The sequence below is a fragment of the Suncus etruscus genome, chromosome 14 (assembly GCF_024139225.1).
Source record: "Suncus etruscus isolate mSunEtr1 chromosome 14, mSunEtr1.pri.cur, whole genome shotgun sequence".
Classification (NCBI taxonomy): Eukaryota; Metazoa; Chordata; class Mammalia; order Eulipotyphla; family Soricidae; genus Suncus; species Suncus etruscus.
This window is the reverse complement of record NC_064861.1, coordinates 91,043,381-91,066,043: the sequence shown is the minus strand read 5'-3', so window position 1 is coordinate 91,066,043 and position 22,663 is coordinate 91,043,381. Positions and strand designations below refer to the sequence as shown.

The window sequence follows — 22,663 nt, the reverse complement described above, 5'->3', positions numbered from 1 at the left end:
TAAGAAATTGCAATGTGTTTATGAATTTGTCATCAGTTACTTGTAGAGTGCTGGATTAACAATAGCCATAGAAAAATTCCAGATTTTTACCTCCATTTCAATACTTGGGGTTTGTATTGGAGTGTACTTCAGTGAATCCACAAACGTCTTCTATTTATCAGAAAAATCTAAGGACACAATGATTTTCAAAAACTCTTAGGTGATATAAATTGGATATGTCCCTCCCTTGGGATTCCACACTCAGAACTAACCAACTTATTTAGAAGGAAATCCGGATTTAAATAATCCCATATGTTTTAACACAAAAGACCCAACAGGAATTAGATTTTTTTTTCATGGACTGGCTCCAAAAGTCCCATCTTTCCAGGTTCATACCTGGAGAAAAGGTGCGACTTTTCATTTTTTCAATCCCTCATTTTCCTATGGGTGCTCTAGCTCAGCTGTCTGGGCCTCTGGAAAGGGTTTACTCACACAACAAACAACCTCATATGTTTGTACTTATTTGGAATTGATCTCCAATGTCATGATCAAGGTAAGGCTCAGACCAATTTTCTTGTTAGGTTTTGATTCTGAAATAATAGTCCTGCAGACAGTATTTGGGATCCAGAATTTATCTACTCTACTTAAACTATCTCAAAAGACTTAGAGAATATGTATGACCACTTTGTACAATTCTTTTTTTTTTGGGGGGGGTCACACCGGGCAGTGCTCAGGAGTTCCTTCTGACTCTACGCTCAGAAATCACTCCTGGCAGGCTCAAGGGACCATATAGGATGCTGGGATTCAAACCACTGACCTTCTGCATGCGAGGAAAACTCCTTACCTCATGCTATCTCTCCAGCCCTCTTTGTACAATTCTTAAGTGAATCTCTTTGACATGTATATGCTGTATAGTATATTATGCTTTCCCTTTTTATTTTGATATGCTAGTAGAAATTCTTGGAAAAGAGTAGAGATAGTACACATGAAATCTTTGTGCTTTTTATGGAACCAGGATTGGAACTGTTGGTTTAATATCTTCCCCAGAATCCAAAATGGTTTCTTATGGCACCATTTTCTTTGCATAGGTGCATTAAAATAGGAAAATATTAGAAACTAGGAAGAGTTATTATCTATTAGGGATGAAGACTCAATAACTTCCTACTACAGGGGGCCTTCCATTTGCCTTAATGACTTGACTTGGACATCAGCTATTTATCCCTGAACCTTGGGGTCCAGCATGGTTCTCTACACCTACACCAGAAATTGACCTTCTATCAGTACAGATCCTGGATCTGCACCAACTGGCCATAGTCTGGTCTCTCCTTTCTATATTTAGAAAGGTTCTGGAAATTGGAGCCTCTCCCAGCCCTGAAGAGGGATGGGACAGATCCACTTCTAACAGAACACTTCTATAAAGGATGTGAGGCTCAAGGTCACCTTATGGCTTCTGCTGTGTTTGAGGAGAACCTTTCCTGGGACCTTGAAGAAAGACTATGGGGTTAGACAAATTACTGTGCCTGGAGCCTGCAGATGGCGCTAAGCAGGATGCTTCATGGGTAGGGATACCCTATTTTTAGGCCAAACGATTTTTTTTTATTATGTTTTCCCAACTTTTGCTGCGCATATGCAAAATATTGCCAACCTTTATCTTTAGAGACATATGCTGTAACCTTAGAATCATGAAATGTGTATTATTTTGTTTTTCTATAAAGTCAATAAAGGGGAGATGTTGGATTATTGGTCCTACCCTAATCAATATTTATACTCCACCCTAGGGTGTGATTTGGTGATAGGATATTGGATTACTTCCTATTTGGCATTCCTCTCCCACCCTAGGGTGGGGCCTGATTCTTGGCTGTTGTTAAAATATAAATTAATGAGTCTTAGAGTTGATGTGGTGCCTTTCTTGGCACAGCACCTGTAGCTCCTTAGCTAGTAGGTCTGGAGAACTTTAGTGGCAGCAAAATAATTCCATAGGCAGTCAGTTAAGTTTCAGGAAATATTCAGATTTATTTCAAGGCCCTAACTGCCATGTGCATTTCTCCACATGGCTTCTCAGCTAAGATATTCTTGCAGCCTCTTTTTACTGTCCTGCAAGCACGCTTCCTGTGTCTGCTCTCACTCTCCTCCTCCAGGCAACCCCTTAATTACCAAGCAAGATCCCTTCCAGTTGTGGGTGGGTCTGACCATCCAGGTGAGATTAGCATATGGATTGGGGAAGGGATAGTAGTTATCCATTAAAGCAAAGGTCTGAGGAAGGCAGAGGCTCATTCTTTGGTCTTCTTCCAACAAGCTGTGTTCCTTCTTAGGGGCAGAAAGCTTGGGTGGTTATGACAAAGGAAAGTAGTTTTCCCTACAAAAAAGTTCTCTTTGTTTAAGAGTTTCCCCTTTCACTAAGTGCAGCTTCGAAAAACTCAGTGACCCTGTCTAAGGCTCTTTCAAGCCAAAGACAAGCAGTCTCAAGCAGAAAAGGCCCTCCTACCTCCTGGTCTTAAAAGTTCTCGTTTTGAATATCAAAACCTCAGGTCAGCACAAAGAAAGAAAGATAAAGGCCTGGTCTTGCTCAAGTAAGCTAGCCACCCCCCATCCTTTAGCATAGGAATTGGACCCTAGATGTACCCTACATGATAAAGGATGCAAGGAACTTCCTTAGGTTTTATGACCCACTGTTAACTTTTGTGGTTTTTTTTTTTTTATTTAAACACCTTGATTACATACATGATTGTTTTTGGGTTTCAGTCATGTAAAGAACACCACCCATCACCAGTGCAACATTCCCATCACCAATGTCCCAAGTCTCCCTCCTCCCCACCCGACCCCCGCCTGTACTCTAAACAGGCTCTCCATTTCCCTCATACATTCTCATTATAAGGAAAGTTCAAAATGTAGTTATTTCTCTAACTAAACTCATCACTCTTTGTGGTGAGCTTCCTTTGGTGAGCTGGAACTTCCAGCTCTTTTCTCTTTTGTGTCTGAAAATTATTATTGCAAGAATGTCTTTCATTTTTCTTAAAACCCATAGATGAGTGAGACCATTCTGCGTTTTTCTCTCTCTCTCTCTGACTTATTTCACTCAGCATAATAGATTCCGTGTACATCCATGTATAGGAAAATTTCATGACTTCATCTCTCCTGACAGCTGCATAATATTCCATTGTGTATATGTACCACAGTTTCTTTAGCCATTCATCTGTTGAAGGGCATCTTGGTTGTTTCCAGAGTCTTGCTATGGTAAATAGTGCTGCAATGAATATAGGTGTAAGGAAGGGGTTTTTGTACTGTATTTTTGTGTTCCTAGGGTATATTCCTAGGAGTGGTATAGCTGAATCATATGGGAGCTCGATTTCCAGTTTTTGGAGGAATCTCCATATCGCTTTCCATAAAGGTTGAACTAGACGGCATTCCCACCAGCAGTGGATAAGAGTTCCTTTCTCTCCACATCCCCGCCAACACTGTTTATTCTCATTCTTTGTGATGTGTGTTGTGGTTGTTTTTTGTTGTGATAAATGTTCTTCTGATTGAGTTATATATACCTGAGTTAAGAGCCACCCACTGAGTGGGAGAAACTATTCACCCAATACCCATCAGATAAGGGGCTAATCTCCAAAATATACGAGGCACTGACAGAACTTTACAAGAAAAAACATCTAATCCCATCAAAAAATGGGGAGAAGAAATGGACAGACACTTTGACCAAGAAGAAATACAAATGGCCAAAAGACACATGAAAAAATGCTCCACATCACTAATCATCAGGGAGATACAAATCAAAACAACTATGAGGTACCATCTCACTCCACAGAGATTGGCACACATCACAAAGAATGAGAACAAACAGTGTTGGCAGGGATGTGGAGAGAAAGCAACTTTTATCCACTGCTGGTGAGAATGTCATCTAGTTCAACCTTTATGGAAAGCGATATGGAGATTCCTCCACAAACTGGAAATCAAGCTCCCATACGATCCAGTTATACCACTCCTAGGGATATACCCCAGAAATACAAAAATACAATACAAAAATCCCTTTCTTACACCTATATTTATTGCGGCATTATTTACCATAGCAAGACTCTGGAAACAACCAAGATGCCCTTCAACAGACGAATGGCTAAAGAAACTGTGGTACATCTACACAATGAAATATTATGCAACTGTCAGGAGAGATGAAGTCATGAAATTTTCCTAAACACGGATGTACATGGAATCTATTATGCTGAGTGAAATAAGTCAGAGAGAGAGAGAGAGAGAGAGAGAGAGAGAGAGAGAGAGAAATGCAGAATCTTCTCACTCATCTATGGGGTTTGAAAAAAATGAAAGACATTCTTGCAATAATAATTTTCAGACACAAAAGAGAGAAGAGCTGGAAGTTACAGCTCAACTCATGAAGCTCACCACAAACAGGGATGAGTTTATTTAGAGAAGTAACTACATTTTGAACTATTCTAATAATGAGGATGTATGAGGGAAATAGAAAGCCTGTCTAGAGTACAGGCGGGGGTTGGGTGGGGAGGAGGGAAATTTGGGACATTGGTGATGAGAATGTTACACTGGTGATGGGTGGTGCTCTTTACATGACTGAAACCCAAAGACAATCATGTATGTAATCAAGGTGTTTAAATAAAATATATAAAACAAGAATACCTGAGTTAAAATTTCCTTTCTTCTAACTGAGTTAGGATGCCTGAGTTAAAATGTTTTTCTAAGATAAAGACTACAGCTGTAAGATAAGGAATGGTGATGTTGTACCTTTGCTGTATAAAAACTTGTGAGAATTGTGTTTTAGAGTCTTTGCTCTGAGGTTCATCCCTCGTACTGACCCTGATGCCACTTGGGCATCAGTAATAAATCATTTCTAAAAATTTGCATGGCTCCCATATCTCCTTGAAACGCTCGAGACGCTGCTTGAGAGAGGGGAATTGATCCCCGACACCATCAGTTGAATTCCTTGCTTTGAGTGCTAGATTTTCTGAACCTGTTCTTGTACCTCTTCACTGTGTAGATTACTTCCTGCATCGACATTTCCTTCTAGGTCTGCATCTCACCAGGTACTCATTTTGGAGTCCCAGGCTCCACTAACATCCCTTAGAAAGGTGGTAGAGATGATTTGTAGCCTTGAACTCCTAAAGTACTTCAAAGTTTTTTTGGAGGGGGCCACACTTGGCAGCACTTAGGGGTTACTCCTCGCTCTGTGCTCAGAAATCACTCCTGGCAGGCATGAGGGATCATATGGGATGCCAGATTTGAACCATTGTCAGTCCTGGATTGACTGCTTGCAAGGTAAACAGCCTTCCTCTATGCTTTCTCTCAGGCCCCTAAATTTCAAAGTTTTGTAAAAGGAACAAGAGTCCAGGGTCTGATGGCAAATGAGACAGTTTTATCCCCAGGGCCACTTGGCCCCTAAGTGCCACCAAGTGGCACTTATTTAAAAAAATAAAAAAGTCCCGGGGCTGGTGTGGTGGCGCTAGAGGTAAGGTGTCTGCCTTGCAAGCGCTAGCCAAGGAAGGACCGTGGTTCAAGCCCCCGGCGTCCCATATGGTCCCCCCAAAGCCAGGGGCAATTTTTGAGTGCTTAGCTAGGAGTAACCCCCTGAGCATGAAACAGGTGTGGCCGGAAAAAAAAACCGAAATAAATAAATAAATAAAAAAGTCCTTAGGATCAGACTGATAACATAGCAGGGATGGCATTTGCCTTGCAAGTAACTGACCCAATTTCAATCTCTGGCATCCCACAGGATCCCCTGAGCCTGCCTAGAGTGATTTCTTAGTGAAGAACCAGGAAGAACCCTGAGAATTGCCAAATGTATGTCAAAAAAACAAACAAAAAACAAAGGGGCCCAGAGAGATAGCACAGTGGTAGGGCTTTTGCCTTGCATGCTAATGACCCAGGACAGACCTCTGGGACCCTATATGGTCCTTCGAGCCTCCAAGAGCAATTTCTGGGTACAGAGCCAGTAGAAACCCCTGTGCGACTTTGGGTGTTGCCCCAAAACAAAACAAATAAAAAATAAAACAAAATTAAAAGCAGTCCATGGTTTAAGGGATAGCACAGTAATTAAGTACTTGCCTTACATACAACTAATATCTCCTATCACCACCACCCCAGGAGTGATCCTTGAGCACAGAGTCATGATGCTAGCTAGCCAGTGTGCAACCCCTCAAAAAAAAAAAGTCCTGTGTCAGAGCAATACAGCAAGTAGTGCTTGTACCCAGCCAATGTGGGTTTGATTGCTGAAATCCCATGTGGTCCCTGAGTACAGAGTCGGGAGAAAGTCACGACCAAAACCAGATGTGTTCCCCACCCCCCAAAATGGAATGATGCTGAGGTCTACAAGCTTGAGAATCGCTGTGCTGAAGACAGTTTCTTGACCTCTTCTGGATGATTATCTGCAGACCAACAGCCATTGGCAACCCTGCAGCCATGTCCCAGGGTGAAGCGCATGGGCATCCTTTAGTGGCCGGATGCGGCTTTGCCTCACAGTGCAATTTCTCGTTCATTTCAGAGGCTGCAGATTAAATCTTCAAACCAGAAATGGTTGCCTGAGCTGACTATTATTTTTTTTTTCTGTTTTGGGGTCACACCAGCGGTACTCAGGGGGTACTTCTGGCTCTGTGCCCAGTGGAATTTTCTGGATCTTCAGAGATGATGCCAAGGTCAATGTGTATAAAGCAAGTGTCTTACCTGCACTATTTCATTTCTCTCTCAGTCCCAGTTACGCGGTCAACTATGAAGTGGTGTTCGTGGGTGGGCTCCTGGCCTTGGGCCCCTTGCTCTTCTGTCAGCCTGGTAGTAGCAGAGCAGCAGGCAGACTTGCAGCTTTTTGCAGTAACCTGCAGAAGCCTGAAACTTTGGACTGTGGATTTCCCTCCCCCTAACTTTCTCTTTATGCCACCTGAATGATCAGAACTGCCCACACCGGGAATGGGTGGGTAGAGAAGTTTGCCTGGGGGAGAGAGGGGAGAAGAGAGAGACCCAGAGAGAGGAAGAGGTTCAGAGATTATTAAAAAGGAGCTGCCAGGCGGCTGGAACTCAGCAAGGAATCATGGAGAGCAGCAGAAAAGGAGAGAAAGGCAGAGAGTCAGAGGTGAAGCTGCTTAGGAGACAGCAGCTGTTTGAGAAGTTTAGCATCGAAGCCATGTGAGGTACTGCACATGGTGGATAGAGACATAAAATAAACCGAGCTGTCTCTGATGAAAATTAACTGATTGTGATCATTTCTTCGCTGTTACCATGCGATCTTCAGACTCACCGGCTGAAGGGGCAAGGGTCACCGAGTCAAGAAAGTACTTCCTCCAGCACTATGACTTTATATTTTATATATATATTTTTTATTTAAGTAACATGATCATATTTGGTTTACAGTCATAACCAGAACACCCCCCTTCACCAGTGCAACATTACCCCCTCCCCCTTCCCATCCCCTACCTGTATTCGAGACAGGCATTCTACTACAGTAAGTTGTATTTTTTACATATACATGAAGATGTGCACACACCACCGCATGATCCCATGGACAGAGCATTTTTCCTTGATGATGGTTGTGACATCACACTGGCTCGCAACTCAGCTAGTTCCAATCCACAGCCTTCAACAATGACATTTGGACAAGCTCCTCAGAATCCTCCAGTCCCTTTTTCATCTACCACCACCATGAGCACCTTTCCAAACTTGCCAAACCCTCAATCCAGAGCATTCTAGAAAGAACTAAATTAGAGCAGTGGGAGAGGGAGCAGTCTGGGAGGAAGGGGCAGGAAAGGGACCACAGATCTGGAATCTTCACATTTTCCTTTTGATGTCAACATCCAGCAACCTCAGAGGGGAATAGGGATGGACATGGGTTCCTGCTTTGTTTTGTTTTTGGTTGATTTATATAGTTCTAATATTTGGGGGGCCAGAGTGACTATATAATGGGAAGGGCATTTACATGGTGCTGACCCAATTCAATACCGAGCATACCATATAGTCCCCCAAGCACTGTCAGTAGCAATTCCTAAGCAGTGAACCAGGAGTTACCCCTGAGCACAGCAGAAAAAAAAAGAAGAAGAAGAAGAAGAAAAAAAGAAACCATTCCATTCTGGAGAGCTGAGATGTATAATTTGTCTTCCTGAATCAAACAATTATAAAAAAGAAGAAACCAGGATTGAAGAGATCATTCAAAAGGGAGGGTTCTTACTGTGCATGCAGCTGACTAGGGTTTTATCTCTGGCATCTCACAGGGTTCCCCCAAAACTGCCAGGAGTAATCCCCAAGCACCATTGGGTGTGAGAAGAAGGAGGATATAGAAAATGAGAGGAAGGAAATGAAAGAGAATAAGGAAGAGGATTACTGATTTCTTTGCTTTTATAAGGTGATTCCTGGTTGTTAGGGAGATCTCTGATTCAAACCTTGTTGTCAAGGGATATTCTACTACAGAACCTTGCTGTTGAGGGGTACTCTGATACTAGACCATGGCTGTGAGGGGATGGTCTGACCCAGACCTGGCTGTCAAGGGTTAATCTCATTCAATCTCTTGGTTGTCAAGGGAGCTTTTCCCCAAGCTCACTCAGGCCCTACTTCCTTATTCCTGGAGGGTACCAACTTGGTCTTATTTCTGAGTTAACTCTTTGTCTGCCTTCAGCTAGGAGTGGGAAAGTACACTTGACTAGGGTTTGGGCTTGTCTTAGTCTAGAGTTCCTTATCATGCATTAGAGGGGGAATCTTGGTTCTTACAAAAAGTTTTTTACTCCCAAGCTGGGGCCCTGGGTGTCATTCTGATATAAATTCAAAGATTAGCAAGTTTTCCAGGTATTCCTATGAAGGGCTCTGTTTATTTGAGACTGTGTAAAGATACAGAACATCTTTGAAAACACTACATGGATTTTGAGGATTACGAAGGTATTTTTCTTTCTCTTGATGCTGCTTTTCCCAGGTGAAGAGATATTTAATCATACCATATTTGCATGTACTAATGTTGTCATCTAGAGGCAAATGTTCAAATATATACATACTTAGCACAGCAGCAGGGAGATTGTTATTAGGCCAAATAAATGTTGCAACTATTACTAAGCTTGAGAAATAGGACCCTACTTATCAAGAAAGCGATCTCTCTTTGAGGTCTTTTCTCAGCCGTCCACACAGGGGGAGTCCAGCGGGACTTCTGATTTTAAATTTGTTTAAAATGTGGCAGTTGTATCTCGCCCTTTTTCTTTTTCTTCTCTAGAAGGAGAGTTGCAACCGCAGCTTTAAACTACTGAGCTGTCAAGAAAATCAATCTGATAGGAAGTGGAAAACAAGCGGCATCAAGAATTATATCTACCAATCTGATTTCAGCCATAACTAACAATGCAGCTAATTGATGGGTTTCAAATCCTGGATAATTTGTCCAAATTCCTTCAGCCAATTGATCAGTTTCAATTCAGATTCACGCCAACAACTGAGTGTACCTTTTTTTTTCCAGCCGAATCCTGCACCCACTTTCCTGGGAACCCTGAAAATTCTGTGAATTGGGGCTGGAGAGATAGCATGGAGGTAAGGCGTTTACCTTTCATGCAGAAGGTCATCGGTTCAAATCCCAGCGTCCCATATGGTCCCCCATGCCTGCCAGGAGCAATTTCTGAGCACAGAGCCAGGAAAAACCCCTGAGCACTGCTGGGTGTGACCCAAAACCACACAAAAAAAAAAATTCTGTGAATTGTCTTGACCAAAACAGCCATGACAGTTATGTGGCTGGAGTGATATCACAGCAGGGAAAGCATTTGCTTTGCACTCAATTAGCCTGGTACAGATGCGGGGTTTATGCCTAGCATCCCATATGGTTCATGGAGCCTGCTAGGAGTGATTCTGAGAGTAGAGCCAGGAATAATCTCTAAGCACTGCCGGATGTGGCCCAAAACAAAGAAAAAGAAGGAGGAGGAGGAGAAGGAAGAGGAGAAGAAAGAGGAGAAGGGGAAGTGGAAAGAAGAGGGGAAGGAGGAATAGGAGAGGAGAAGGAGGAGGGGAAGGAGGAAGAAAAAAGGAGATGAAGGAAAAAGAAGAACAGGAGAAGGAGTGGCCAGAGGCAGCAGAAACTGTGGATCAAAGTGTCCTCGGCAAGCAAGGACATGCTGGGCAGTGGGCTGTGGGACGCTCACAACTGGGTCTTGCCCTTATAGACTTCAATATTCACCATGGACAGCGAGTGGGACTTGCTCTTCATGTCCGAGTCTTCGGTCAGCAATTGGTGTAGACGGGAAGGCAGAGATTTGAGGACCTGGATGTGGAGGCCCCGGGCAGCAGCCACATAGATAATGGGGTTGATACAGCAGTTGACATAAGCCAAGGCTACCCAGAGCACATCCAGAGACAAGACAAGCTTGAAGTTGGGTGACTGTTTGGAGAGGAAGGCCAAAACCAAGCCAGAAACATGATAGGGCAGCCAGAAGACAAAGAAGCTGGTCACCACAGCCACCACCACCTTGAGGGTTTTGGTGGAGCGTGTGGCTGGCCGGCGCCAAGTCCGAAGGAGGAGGAAAGTGTAGCAGACGCTCAGCGTGACCAGGGGCCCCAGGAAACACAAGACAAAGCGTGCGATATTGACAGCATGCTTGACCTGTTCCCCATCCGGTCCATAGTCCACACCACATGAGACCTTCATCGAAAAGGGTTCCTCACGCACTTGTCGGAACATGAACGATGGGATGGTGAGCGCCAGAGCCAGGATCCACGCCACAGCACTGGCCAGCCAGGCCAGCCAGGCTACACGGTAGTTTTGGCACCAGATGGGCTTGAAGACAATGAGGAAGCGGTCAGCGCTGATGGTGGCAAGGAGCAGGATGCTGGCAAAGAGGTTGAAGAGGATGAGCGAGGGCAGGATGCGACAGGCCACTTCACCTAAAGGCCAGTCGCCATGCAAGAGGATGGTCGCAATGATGACGGGCAGTGCCAGGCAGGAGAGGAGGTCAGCCAAGGCCAGATTTAGGAACCATATGGCATTAATGGCTCGACGAGCCTCTGAACCAGTCACCCACAGTACAAGTATGTTGCCTGGAACACCAATCACGAAGACTATCATGAGGATGACCACAGCAGCTACCTCGTAGTCCTTGAGACTGGGTGGAGGATGTGGACCATCCACTGGCCCATCCATAGTTACGTAGTCGTAGTCATTGTAGTCTATTTCGGTGGTATTGTTGAAGTCCTGGGGGCCATGAAAGAGGCAGGGGAGATGAAGGATGAGGATCAGAGCTGGGGAGAGATATCCAGAGCTTTGGAGATGCCCCAGGGAATGAGGGTGCAGATAGAAGAGCCAGTTGGGGTATTGGGCCAAACAAGGAAAAGGTGGAAGTCACCAGAGCTAAAGACTAGAGTGTTCTTGCTTTGGGGATGGTGCTTGCTTTTTGTATGGTTCATGAAACCCAGTGCACCCCTAAAGTTATAACTGGAGTAATCCCAGGGAGTATAGACAGGATGAAACCCTGAAAGCTGCTGGTTTGGAGGAAGGAAGGAAAGGAAGGAAGGAAGATTAGAGGGATGGAGGGAGGAAAAGAAACAAGATGGTTTTCTTTGGAGGGATGAAAGAGACAGCTGACAATTCTAGAACAAATGAGGGGGTCCCTGGAAAGATAGTATAGAAGACGGAGTGCTTGCCTTGCATGTAGTCAATCTGGCTTCCATCCCTCAAGCATCCCATAGGGACCCCAAACCTCCCCCTGAGATCTGACAGGGCTGAAAAAATCCTGAGTGCAAAGCCAGGAATAACCTCTGAGAACAGAGTGTGGCCCTAAACAAAAATAAAAACAAAACAAAACACAAAAAGGTCTTCAGATCGCTGGGTCTTGGGTGTAGCCCAATACTTCATGGACCCCTGAGCACCACAAGGTGTGACCATCCAGCACCCCCCAACTGAAATATAGATTTGTAATGGACAGGTTTTCAGCATTTCTTTGCTGATATTGCAATGAGCAGGATCAGCCAGCTTGGAAACCTGAGGTTGCGGGTGACAAGTTTGCGTGCATACAGGAGTATCCACGTGCATGCCTGTTCAGGGGGCTGCTCAGTACTCTGGTGTCTGAACATCCAGATGTGGGGAAAGTCTGCAGGGAGACTCAAGGTACCTGGACGTGGTAGAGCCCTTCTGTGTCAAGCAGGGTGGATTTTCAACCCAGACAGCCTATCACTACCAAGGTACACCCTTTAACAAGCCCCCAAACTCCCCCGGCTATGATTATCAGCAAGCATATGGGTCAGAAATGTGACTCAGTGACTGTAGAATGAAGTAATGAAAAGAAAGAGAGATAGCTAGGCAGACAGGCTGAGCAAATTTGGAGGGTGGGGTGGCAAATCTATAGGGCTCTTGTCTCCATTTTTCTGGTATCAGAAGAAATTTCAAAAGATATACTGGGTGGGAGCACAGCAGGGAGGGTGGCTGCCTGCACATGACTAACCCAAATTTGACCCCCCAGCGTTCCATGGAATCCCCAGGGCCTGCCAGGAGTGATATCAGAGCACAAAGCTAGGAGTAACCCTGAGTGTCTCTGGGCGTGGCCACAAAATAATTAATTCAAATAAAAATTTAAATTTTAAATGAAGTAAATACAAATTAAAATAACATAAGCCAAAAAATAACTAGAATAATGAAATACAGTGAAAAGATCATTCCTGATTTCAGTTTTGACAATGCTTGAAGCCCAGACTCCAGCTGGAAGCAGGTAGAAAACAGCTATTTTTTGGAGTTGGGGAATTTTCAATGAATTGATTTGTGCCATATTTCAGTTTGGTCCATACCAATGGCTGGATGTGTAAGGCGCCAGGGATTGAACCCAGAGACCACCAACACAAGATCTGCTCAAGCTCTTGACTCTCTTCCCAATCCTTCATTTTGTACATGAAAGATCACTTGCTGGGGAGCACAGAGAGAACTGGGGCCCGTGAGAAAAATATCTTCAGGGCCCGGAGAGATAGCACAGCGGTGTTTGCCTTGCTAGCAGCCGATCCAGGACCTAAGGTGGTTGGTTCGAATCCCGATGTCCCATATGGTCCCCCCCCCCCCCCCCCCCCCGTGCCTGCCAGGAGCTATTTCTGAGCAGACAGCCAGGAGTAACCCCTGAGCACTGCCGGGTGTGGCCCAAAAACAAAAACAAAAAAAAATCTTCAGATATTACACAGGAGGCAGAAGTCAGGAAGGAATTTCAACATGGCCCACAGGCCCAATTTCTCATCCCATGGGTTCCTAGCCAAATCTATGTTTCTGGGATGTTCTACTGCCCACATTTCTGCCCACAACTGCATCTGCTGGCACTGACTGGAGGTTTGAAACTGTGCTGATTGGGACCATTTTTAGGGAAACAGAGACATCAAAGCCAGCTGTAACCACACTGCCACATACATACACACAAACATACACACATACCAAAACTCACACAAGTTCACACATACATGCACAAACACACAATTACTAGCAAATATACACAATCACATGCAAAGACAAACACACACAAAAACACACACTTGTTCTACCTCTCATAACTGGGAAAGGAAGTAGCATAACCTTCTGTTCCAGCTCTATTTCTTTAACCAGGCGAAGCAAGGCAGATGCTAGAGAAGGGACCCAGCACCCTACTGCCAGCTCAGTAACTCCCCTGTCCTATTTCATCCTTGTTGGTTTGGACACTACCACCATGGGTAGTGTCAGGGCTGATGTCTAGGTCTTAGCTCAGGGGTCCCTTGGTGGAGCCAGGATCAAACACTGCAGCTCTGGCTGGTGCAAGACAAGCTGGCTCTCCGCTTAGCTGTGATGGCTCTCCAACCACAGCTGGTCTTTGTCTATGAACCATTCCACCTGCCACTTCTACTGCTCTCTCCCCCCAAACCCAGGGGAGCACTCCAGCTCTCTGATGAGGAAAGGAGGCAGGTCTGAGGAGATCTTAAGAGTCCCCATAAGAGGTCTGAGGTCAGTCAGGGGGTACAGTGTTGGGAAGTTTATAACTCCAGGCAGGGAAAAGAGGAAGGAAGGAAGAATTTTGGGGACTAGGGAGATAAAAGGGCCCATAAATAAGAGAGCTGAGCCCTAAAGATAGAGCTCAAGGAGGGCTTGCATGCAACTGCCTTGCATGCAGCTGACCCGGGTTTCATCCCCAGCATCCCATCCCATAGGGTCCCCTGAGCCCTGCCAGGAGTTATCCCTGAGTGCAGAGCTAGAAGTCAGCACTGAACACAGCTGGTGAGAGAGAGAGAGAGAGAGAGAGAGAGAGAGAGAGAGAGAGAGAGAGAGAGAGAGAGAGAGAGAGAGAGAGAGAGAGAGAGAGAGAGAGAAAAGGAGAAGGTTTCCATCAGGCCACCCCTGGACTCACCATTTTCCACCGTCCTGTCTGTCTCCTGGGTGCTGTCTCTGGGGATCCCTTTGCCTGAGGGTTGAAGTTTTTAAAGCCCCCAAAGAGGGAACAGCTGGCCAGGAGGAAATGACCCTCTTTACTCTGGGCACCCTAATTGGTCTGTGCTCACGGGTTCCTTCTGGGTGCCCTATAAGCCCCAACACCCCCTCCCTGGAGGAATTTGGAAATCAACACCCTTATCTTGACTGGGCCTCTTGATCAGGCCGGATACCCCACCCCCTTGAAACTGTCTTTCTCCTGCTCTCAGTAGGCACAGCAGTGAAGCACAGAGTTCGAAAGGGCTTTTAAGGCCACAGGAGGGCTTGATTCCCCTCTCGACCCCACCACAATTCCATATTGTCTCCTAGCACTGCTAGGAGTGATTCCTGATAACAGAGCCAGGAGCACTGCCGGTTGTGGCAGATCTAAACAAACAAACAAACAAACAAATAAATAAATAAATAGAACTGTAACACATCGTATGTCCTGAGCAATAGCAAAGTGGTAAGGCATTTGCCTTGCATATGCATAGGGAAAGTTTGTATCTTTCCCCCTACACAACCCAGAGATCCAGCTGCCCAACCTTTCCCTGAAGGCTTGGTCTGGATTGGGGATTTCATTCCCCTACACTAGTGTTCAGTACAAGAGGCATGTGGGCGAGCTCACTGTTCAGTGACCCCCCACATACCAGTTGGAAGATAAATGGTGAAATCCTGGTATGTGGGGTCTGCTGAGCCCAGCTTCAGCCTAGCCTGAGTGTTTATGCATAGGGAAGGTATGTCTTCCCCCTCTCCCACAGAGACCCAACTGCCTGGCCTTACCTTAAAGTACTGGTCTGGCTTGGGTGTCCCATTCCCCTGCACTAGTGTTCAGTACAGGGGGCCTCTCAGCAAACTCTCCATTCAGTGACCCCCCACATACCAGTTGGAAAAGAAATGGTGAAATCCTGGCATATGGGGTCTGCTGAGACTGACTCTAGCCTGGCCTGCTTGTTTCTGCATAGAGAAGATCTGTTTCCCTCCCCCCACACCAATAGAGACCCCGCTGCCAGGCCTCACCCTGACAGCATGGTCTGGTTTTGGGGTTCCAATCCCCTGCACTAGTGTTCAGTACAGGTGGCCTCAAAGCTAGCTCCCCTGATCAGTGACCCCTACATACCAGTTGGAAGAGGAACAGAGAAATCCTGGCATGTAGGGTCTGCTGAGCCTGCCTCAGCTTAGCCCGGTTGTTTATGCATAGGGAAATGTTGCATAACAGCCCTTGATGGGGCTGGCTGATGGAGGGATGGAGAATGAGGTCCAGCTCGGACTATGCGTCTGCCACCTTGTTCAGCTGGCGGTTCTGAGGTGCATGAAGCTAACAGGCAGTCAGGCTTTAGAAGTTATCAGCTTTATTCAGTGGATAAGGCTGAAGCCAAAAGCCCCAGAATCAGCCCCAGAAAAAAGCCCAGGCCTTCCACAGACCCTTGCTTTTTATACATCAGAATCAGGTACCACCCTAGGGTGGGAGCAGAATGCCAGGTCACACCCTAGAGTAGGATACAATCACAGATCAGGGTAGGATCAGTAACATAATAATCTCATGGAAATGTTTACATATACACTAGCCAGTCCAGTTGTTTCTGCATAGAGGTCTGTTTCTCTCCCCCCCATAACTGCCTGGCCTTGCCCTGAAGGCATGGTCTACCTTGGGTTTCCAATCCCCAGAACTAGTGTTTAGTACAAGGGGCCTGAAAGCTAGCTCCCCCGATCAGTGACCCCTATATACCAGTTGAAAGAGGAATGGTGAAATCCTGGCATGTGGGATCAGCTGAGCCTGGCTCTAGCCTTGCCAGGTTGTTTATGCATATGGAAGGTCTGTCTTCCTACCCAAATCCCCAGACACCCAGCTGCCTGGCCTTCCCCTGTAGGCCTGGTCTGGTTGGGGGTCCCATTCCTCTGCAATAGTGTTCAGTACAAAGGACCTGTCAGCTAGCTCCCCGCTCAGTGACCCCCACATACCAGTTGGAAGAGTAACAGTGAAATCATGGCATGTGGCGTCTGACGAGCCCAACCTCCTTCTAGCCCGGTTGTTTCTGCATAAGTAAATTCTGTATTTCTCCCCCCACACACACACCCAGATACCTAGCTGCCGGCCTTTTCTTGAAGTACTAGTATGGCTAGGGGCCCCTTTCCTCTGCACTAGTGTTCAGTACAGAAAGCCTGTCAGCTAACTCCCCGCAAGTGACCCCACATACCATTGGAAGAGGAACGGTGAAAACCTGGCATGTAGGGCCTGCTGAACCAGACTCCAGCCTTTTCTGGTAGTTTATGAATAGGGAAGGTCTATATCTCTCCCCAAACACACCCAGAAACCCAGCTGCCCGGCCTTACCCTGAAGTACTGATCTGGCTTGGGTGTCCTATTCCCCTGCACTAGTGTTCAGTACAGGGTGCCTGTCAGCTAGCTCCCCCAATCCGTGACCCCCACATACCAGTTGGAAGAGGAATGTTAAAATCCTGGCATGTGGGGTTAGCTGAGCCTGGGCTCAGCTTAGCCCAGTTGTTTATGCATAGGGAATGTCTATCTCTCTCCCCCTACATCCCCAGAGATCCAACTGACTGGCCTTGCCTGAAGGCCTGGTCTGGCTTGGCAGTCCCATTTCTCTGCACAAGTGTTTAGTATACAGAGGGCCTGTCAGCTAGCTCCCCACTCAGTGACCCCCACATACCAGTTGGAAGAGGAATGGTGAAATCCTTGCGTGTGGGGTCTGCTGATCCCAGCTCCAGCTCCAGCCTAGCCCAATTGTTTCTACATAAGGAAGGTCTCTCTCCCTCCCCCACACCCCCAGAGACCCAGCTCCATGGCAGGCCTTGCATTGAATTACTGGTCTGGCTGGGGGTCGCATTCCTCTGCAGTTTGTGTTCAGTACAGGGGGCCTGTCACCTAGCTCCCTCATAAGTGACCCCCACATACCAGTTGGAAGGGAAATGGTGAAATCTTGGTATGTGGGTCTACTGAGCCCTGCTCCAGCCTTGCTCATTTGTTTATGCATAGGGAAGGTCTGTCACCCTCCCGCAACACCCCCATATATCCAGCTTCCCGGCCTTGCCCTGAAGACCTGGTATGGCTTGGGGGTTCCATTCCCCTGCACTAGTGTTTGGTACAATGGTCCTGTTGGCTAGCTCCCCCGATAAGTGACCCCCACATACCACTTGGAAGGGGGATAGTGAAATCCTGGCCTTTGAGGCCTGTTGAGCCTGGGTCTAGCCTCGTCAGGTTGTTTATGCATAGGGAAGGTATGTCTCCCTCACTCACACCTCTAGAGACCCAGCTGCCTGACCTTGCTCTGAAGGCCTGGGCTGTCTTGAGGGTCCCATTCCCCTGCACTAGTGTTCAGTACAGGGGTCTGTTGGCTCAAGCTCTGTTTAGTGATTCCCACATACCATTTGGAAGAGAAGAGTGAAAGCCTGGGATGTGGGGTCTGCTAAGCCCAACTCCATTCTAGCCTGGTTGTTTCTGCATAAGGAAGGTCTGTATACCTCCCCCCACACACTCAGAGACCTAGCTGCCTGCCTTGCCTTGAAGTATTGGTCTGGCTGGGCTGGGGGTACCATTCCTCTGCATTAGTGTTCAGTACAGAGGGCCTGTCATCTAGCTCCCCGCACAGTGACCCCCACATACCAGTTGGAAGAGGAATGATGAAATCCTGGCATGTGGGGTCTGCTGAGCCCGGCTCTAGCCTTGTCCAGTTGTTTATGCACAGGGAAGGTGTGTATCCCTCCCCTACAGCCCCAGACACACAGCTGCCTGGCGTTACCCTGAAGTACTGGTCTGGCTTGGGTGTACCATTTTCCTGTACTAGTGTTCAGTACAGGATTCTGTTGCCTAGCCCCCTGCCTTACATAGTGGTCAACACAGAATGAACCATAGTTTGAATTTCTGGCATCCCATATGGTCCTCCAAGCCTGTCAGGAGAGACGTCTGAGCACAGAGCTGGAGTGAACTCCGAGCGCTGCCAGGTGTGACCCAAAAAATAAAAACAAAACTTTAAAACATCACAAAATTAGGAGAATATGTGGCTGGAGCCATAGTACAGTTGATAGGCATTCGCTTGCAGGCAGTCACCCTGGTTCACCCCTTGACATCCCCAAGTTCCTTCCAATATGGCAGGTTGCCCCAATATGGAATGACCCCTGAATACACAGCCAAGAGTAAACCAATAGAACATTTGGGTGTGGCCACCAAACGGAAAAATTCAAAAATTTTTTATAATAGGGAAATTCTCAAAAAGTTCTAGATAGTGACCAAAAATATCTGCTTCTCTCCAACACAAATCTAAATGACAACAAGGAAATGTCAGGCATTGTGACAGCTGAGTGTTCTGTGTAAGACAGTTACTCGCTATCTGCAGTGACTGAGCTGATGGACAGACACACAAACATACTCCTCCAGGGACAGACGAATGGAGGACCAAAGGGCAGGATAGGGAAATGTGCAGAGTCCCAGAGCACAGGCTTTGCACGTGGGAGCCTTGGGTCGCACCCCAGGACCACCGTATTCCCCAACCAGCACCCAGTGTAGCCCCAATCAAAACAGTGGAACCTAATAACAAAAACAAACACTTCCTAATGACAGAGGGGGGTTATGTGAAACCATTTAGAAAGAGCCCTGTTGGGGCCAGAGCAACTGCACAGCAGGGAAGGCTCTTGCCTTGTACATGGCTGATCTGTATCCCATAGGTCCCCAAAGCAAAATAAAAAAAATTCTCAAAAATGTGTCCTGGGTGTGTATTTTTTCTGACTGAAACCCAATGACAAGCATATTTGTAATCATGGTGCTTAAATAAAGATATAATCATAAAATAGAACTTAGTAAAAAAGACATGTGCTCTGGGGCAAGAGCAATAGTGCAGCTGGCAAGACGATTGCCTTGCACAGGGTCAACCTAGGTTCGATCCTGGCATCCCATATGGTCTCCTGAGCCTGCCTGGAATGATTCCTGAGTGTAGAGCCAGGAGTAACCACTAAGCTCAGCCAGGTATAACCCAAGCTCCATAAAATAAATAAGTAAAGAAACAAATAAATAATGTGTCCAGCTTGAATACTCAACTTTCAAGCCTTGTAGGCTGAGCCCCACCTTGCTGTGATATCAGCGTTTTATCAGGGGTTCAGGTCCTGCTCTGTCATAAACAAGGCCAGTGCTGTCGCCGCTGTGCTCTGAGTGGCCCAGTCTTCAAGCATCTTCTCTTATAGTTTGGTTTTCCTCCAAGCACTGTTCTAAAACCTTGGTAAAAAGTTAGACCACATCACGTTGGCTGGACACCTCCAACTCCAAGGTTTCAAGATGCCCATATTTGCACCAGCCCTTCCTTCCGTTTTTTAGCAGCATGATTTTTCACTGCAGCAAATATAAAGCACCCTACCCCATTCATTCTCTTTCCTCCCCACAGAAACATGAGGCTTGTCCCCCCAGCCTTTCTCAGAGAGGGGGCAGAGGTGAGTTTCAGCCTTGAATTCCTGAAGTCCTTCCTGCCTGGCTAAACTTCAAAAATTTTTGGTAGGAACGAGAGTCCCAATGGCAGAGGGTTGACTGAGACTGTTTCATCCCTGTTCCACTTGGCCATTAAGTGTCACCAAGTGTGGGCCCTATTTAAAAAAAATATATATAAAGAAGTCGTTAGGGTCAGAATGATAATACGAAAGGGAGAGCATTTGCCTTGCAAGCAGCTTACCTGGATTCAGTCCCTGGCATCCCACAAGATCCCCTGAGAGTGATTTCATGGTGAAGATCCAAGAATAACCCTTAGAGAACTTCTTTGAGTTCCCTCGAGGAGAGTGGATGCACGCGCGGTGAAATATGAAGAAAATGAGAGGCTGCATGATGTATGTGGAGAAATAGTGCTTCTTAACTTTAATATTGAGACAGGTATATATATATATATATATATATATATATATATATATATGTATATATATTAATATTGGCACAGGACAGATATATATATATATGAGGTAAATTGCCAGTCACACAGATACTTTCTATTACACCGAAACATCAACAGTACCCTTGTTTGATATACATAACAATTCACCTGGCTAGGGGGAAAAGCAGTAAGAGTCCTGAATTACAAAGGAGAAGGTTAATTTTAACATCTCAAAGCAGTTCCTAGCAGGCCAGCCTCAAATGTAAAACTAGGGAATTAGTGAGAAGCAGGGAATTCACTATCAAATTTTTGTTTCTAACGGGACAGGTTTCATTGTTTAAGGTTGAAATAAAGGTGGTGAGCTACATCTGAAGAAACGCAGATATTATATCTGGTAAAAATTTCCAGATCCCAATTTTACATCCTGGCCAAACCTTTTTTGATCCCAGAAGCAGAAACTAGGGCATTTCATGTATCTTTATATATTTTTTTAAATTATTTTTCTTATTTAAACACCATGATTACACACATGATTGTAGTTGGGTTTCAGTCATAACATGAACATCCCTCTTCACCAGTGCAACATTTCCACCACCAATGGCCCCATCTTCCTCCTTCCCCACCCCTGCCTGTATTCAGGACAGGCATTCTACTTCTCTCGCTCATTAACATTGTTGCAGTAGTTGTTAGTGTAATTATTTCTCTAAATGCACTCATCACTCTTTGTGGTAAGCTTCATATCATGATCCAGTCCTTTTGGGCCTCAATTCTGGGCATTATTAAAATAATGCATTTTATTTTTCTTAAAACCCATAGATGAGTGAAACTATTCTGTGTCTCTCTCTTCTTCTGACATATTTCACTCAGCATAATAGATTCCATGTCCATCCATGCATAATATTCCATTGTGTATATGTACCACAGTTTCTTTAGCCATTCATCTGTTGAAGGGCATCTTGGTTGTTTCCAGAGTCTGGCTATTGTAAATAGCACTGCAAAAAATATAGGTGTGAGAAAGGTATTTTTGTATTGCATTTTTGTGTTCCTAGGGAATATCCCTAGGCGTAGTATAGCTGGATCATATGGGAACTCAATTTCCAGTTTTTTTGTGGAATCTTCATATTGTTTTCCATAAAGGTTGGACTAGATGGCATTCCCACCAGCAGTGAATGAGAGTACCTTTCTGCCCACATCCTCGCCAGCTCTAATTTTTTTTGTTCTTTGCTATGTGTGCCAGTCTCTATAGCATGAGATGGTACCTTATTGTTGTTTTGATTTGCATCTCCCTAATGATTAATGATGTGAATCAATTTTTTTTTTTTTTTTGGTTTTTGGGCCACACCCGGTAACGCTCAGGGGTTACTCCTGGCTATGCGCTCAGAAGTTGCTCCTGGCTTGGCGGACCATATGGGACACCGGGGGATCGAACCGAGGTCCGTCCAAGGCTAGGGCAGGCAAGGCAGGCACCTTACCTCTAGCGCCACCGCCCGGCCCGTGAATCAATTTTTATATATACCTTTTAGTCATTTGTATTTCTTCTTTGAGAAGTTGTTCATTTCTTCCCATTTTTGATAGACTTAGATGTTTTATTCTTATTAAGTTCTGCCAGTACCTTGTATATCAAAGATATTATCCATTATCTGATGGTTATTGAGTGAATAGTTTCTCCCATTCAATGGGTGGCTTTTTAAATTATCTTTATTTAAACACCGTGATTACAAATATGATTGTAGTTGTATAATTTCAGTCATGTAAAGAACACCGCCCTTCACCAGTGCAACATTCCCACCACCAATGTCCCAGATCCCCTCCTCCCCACCCCACCCACACCTGTACTCAAGACAGGCTTTCTACTTCGCTCATTCATTCTCATGGTTATGATAGTTCTCAGTGTAGTTATTTCTCTACAGCATTCATCACTCTTTGTGGGGAGCTTCATGTCGTGAGCTGCACCTTCCAGCCTTCATCTGTTTTCTCTCTGAGAATTATTGCAAAAATGTCTTTCATTTCTCTTAAAACCCATAGATGAGTGAGAATATTCTACATCTATCACTCTCCCTCTGACTTATTTCACTCAGCATAATAGATTCCATGTATATCCATGTATAGGAAAATTTCATGACTTCATCTCTCCTGACAGCTGCATAGTATTCCATTGTGTATATGTACCACAGTCTCTTTAGCCATTCGTCTATTGGAGGGCATCTTGGTTGTTTCCAGAGTCTGGCTATTGTAAATAGCACTGCAATGAATATAGGTGTGAGGAAGGGATTTCTGTAATGTATTTTTGTGTTCCTCGGGTATATCCCTAGAAGTGGTATAGCTGGATTGTATGGAAGCTCAATTTCCAGTGTTTGGAGGAATCTCCATATGACTTTCCATAAAGGTTGGACTAGATGGCATTCCCACCAGCAGTGAAAAAGAGTTTCTTTCTCTCCACATCCCCACCAGCA

At 45.5% G+C, this 22,663-nt stretch overlaps 2 protein-coding genes across 2 annotated transcripts in view; both read right to left on the bottom strand.

The window, feature by feature from the left end:
- The window catches only part of LOC126028593 (C5a anaphylatoxin chemotactic receptor 1-like), a 334,324-nt gene that overhangs the window by 71,960 nt on the left and 239,701 nt on the right, over positions 1–22,663 (bottom strand). The window lies entirely within an intron of this gene.
- LOC126027527 (C5a anaphylatoxin chemotactic receptor 1-like) lies at positions 10,085–11,971 on the bottom strand. Its single transcript, XM_049786518.1, has 2 exons — positions 11,954–11,971; positions 10,085–11,134 (listed from the first exon to the last, which is right to left on the bottom strand). The coding sequence occupies exons 1-2, from the start codon at positions 11,969–11,971 to the stop codon at positions 10,085–10,087; spliced, it is 1,068 nt and encodes a 355-aa protein (XP_049642475.1).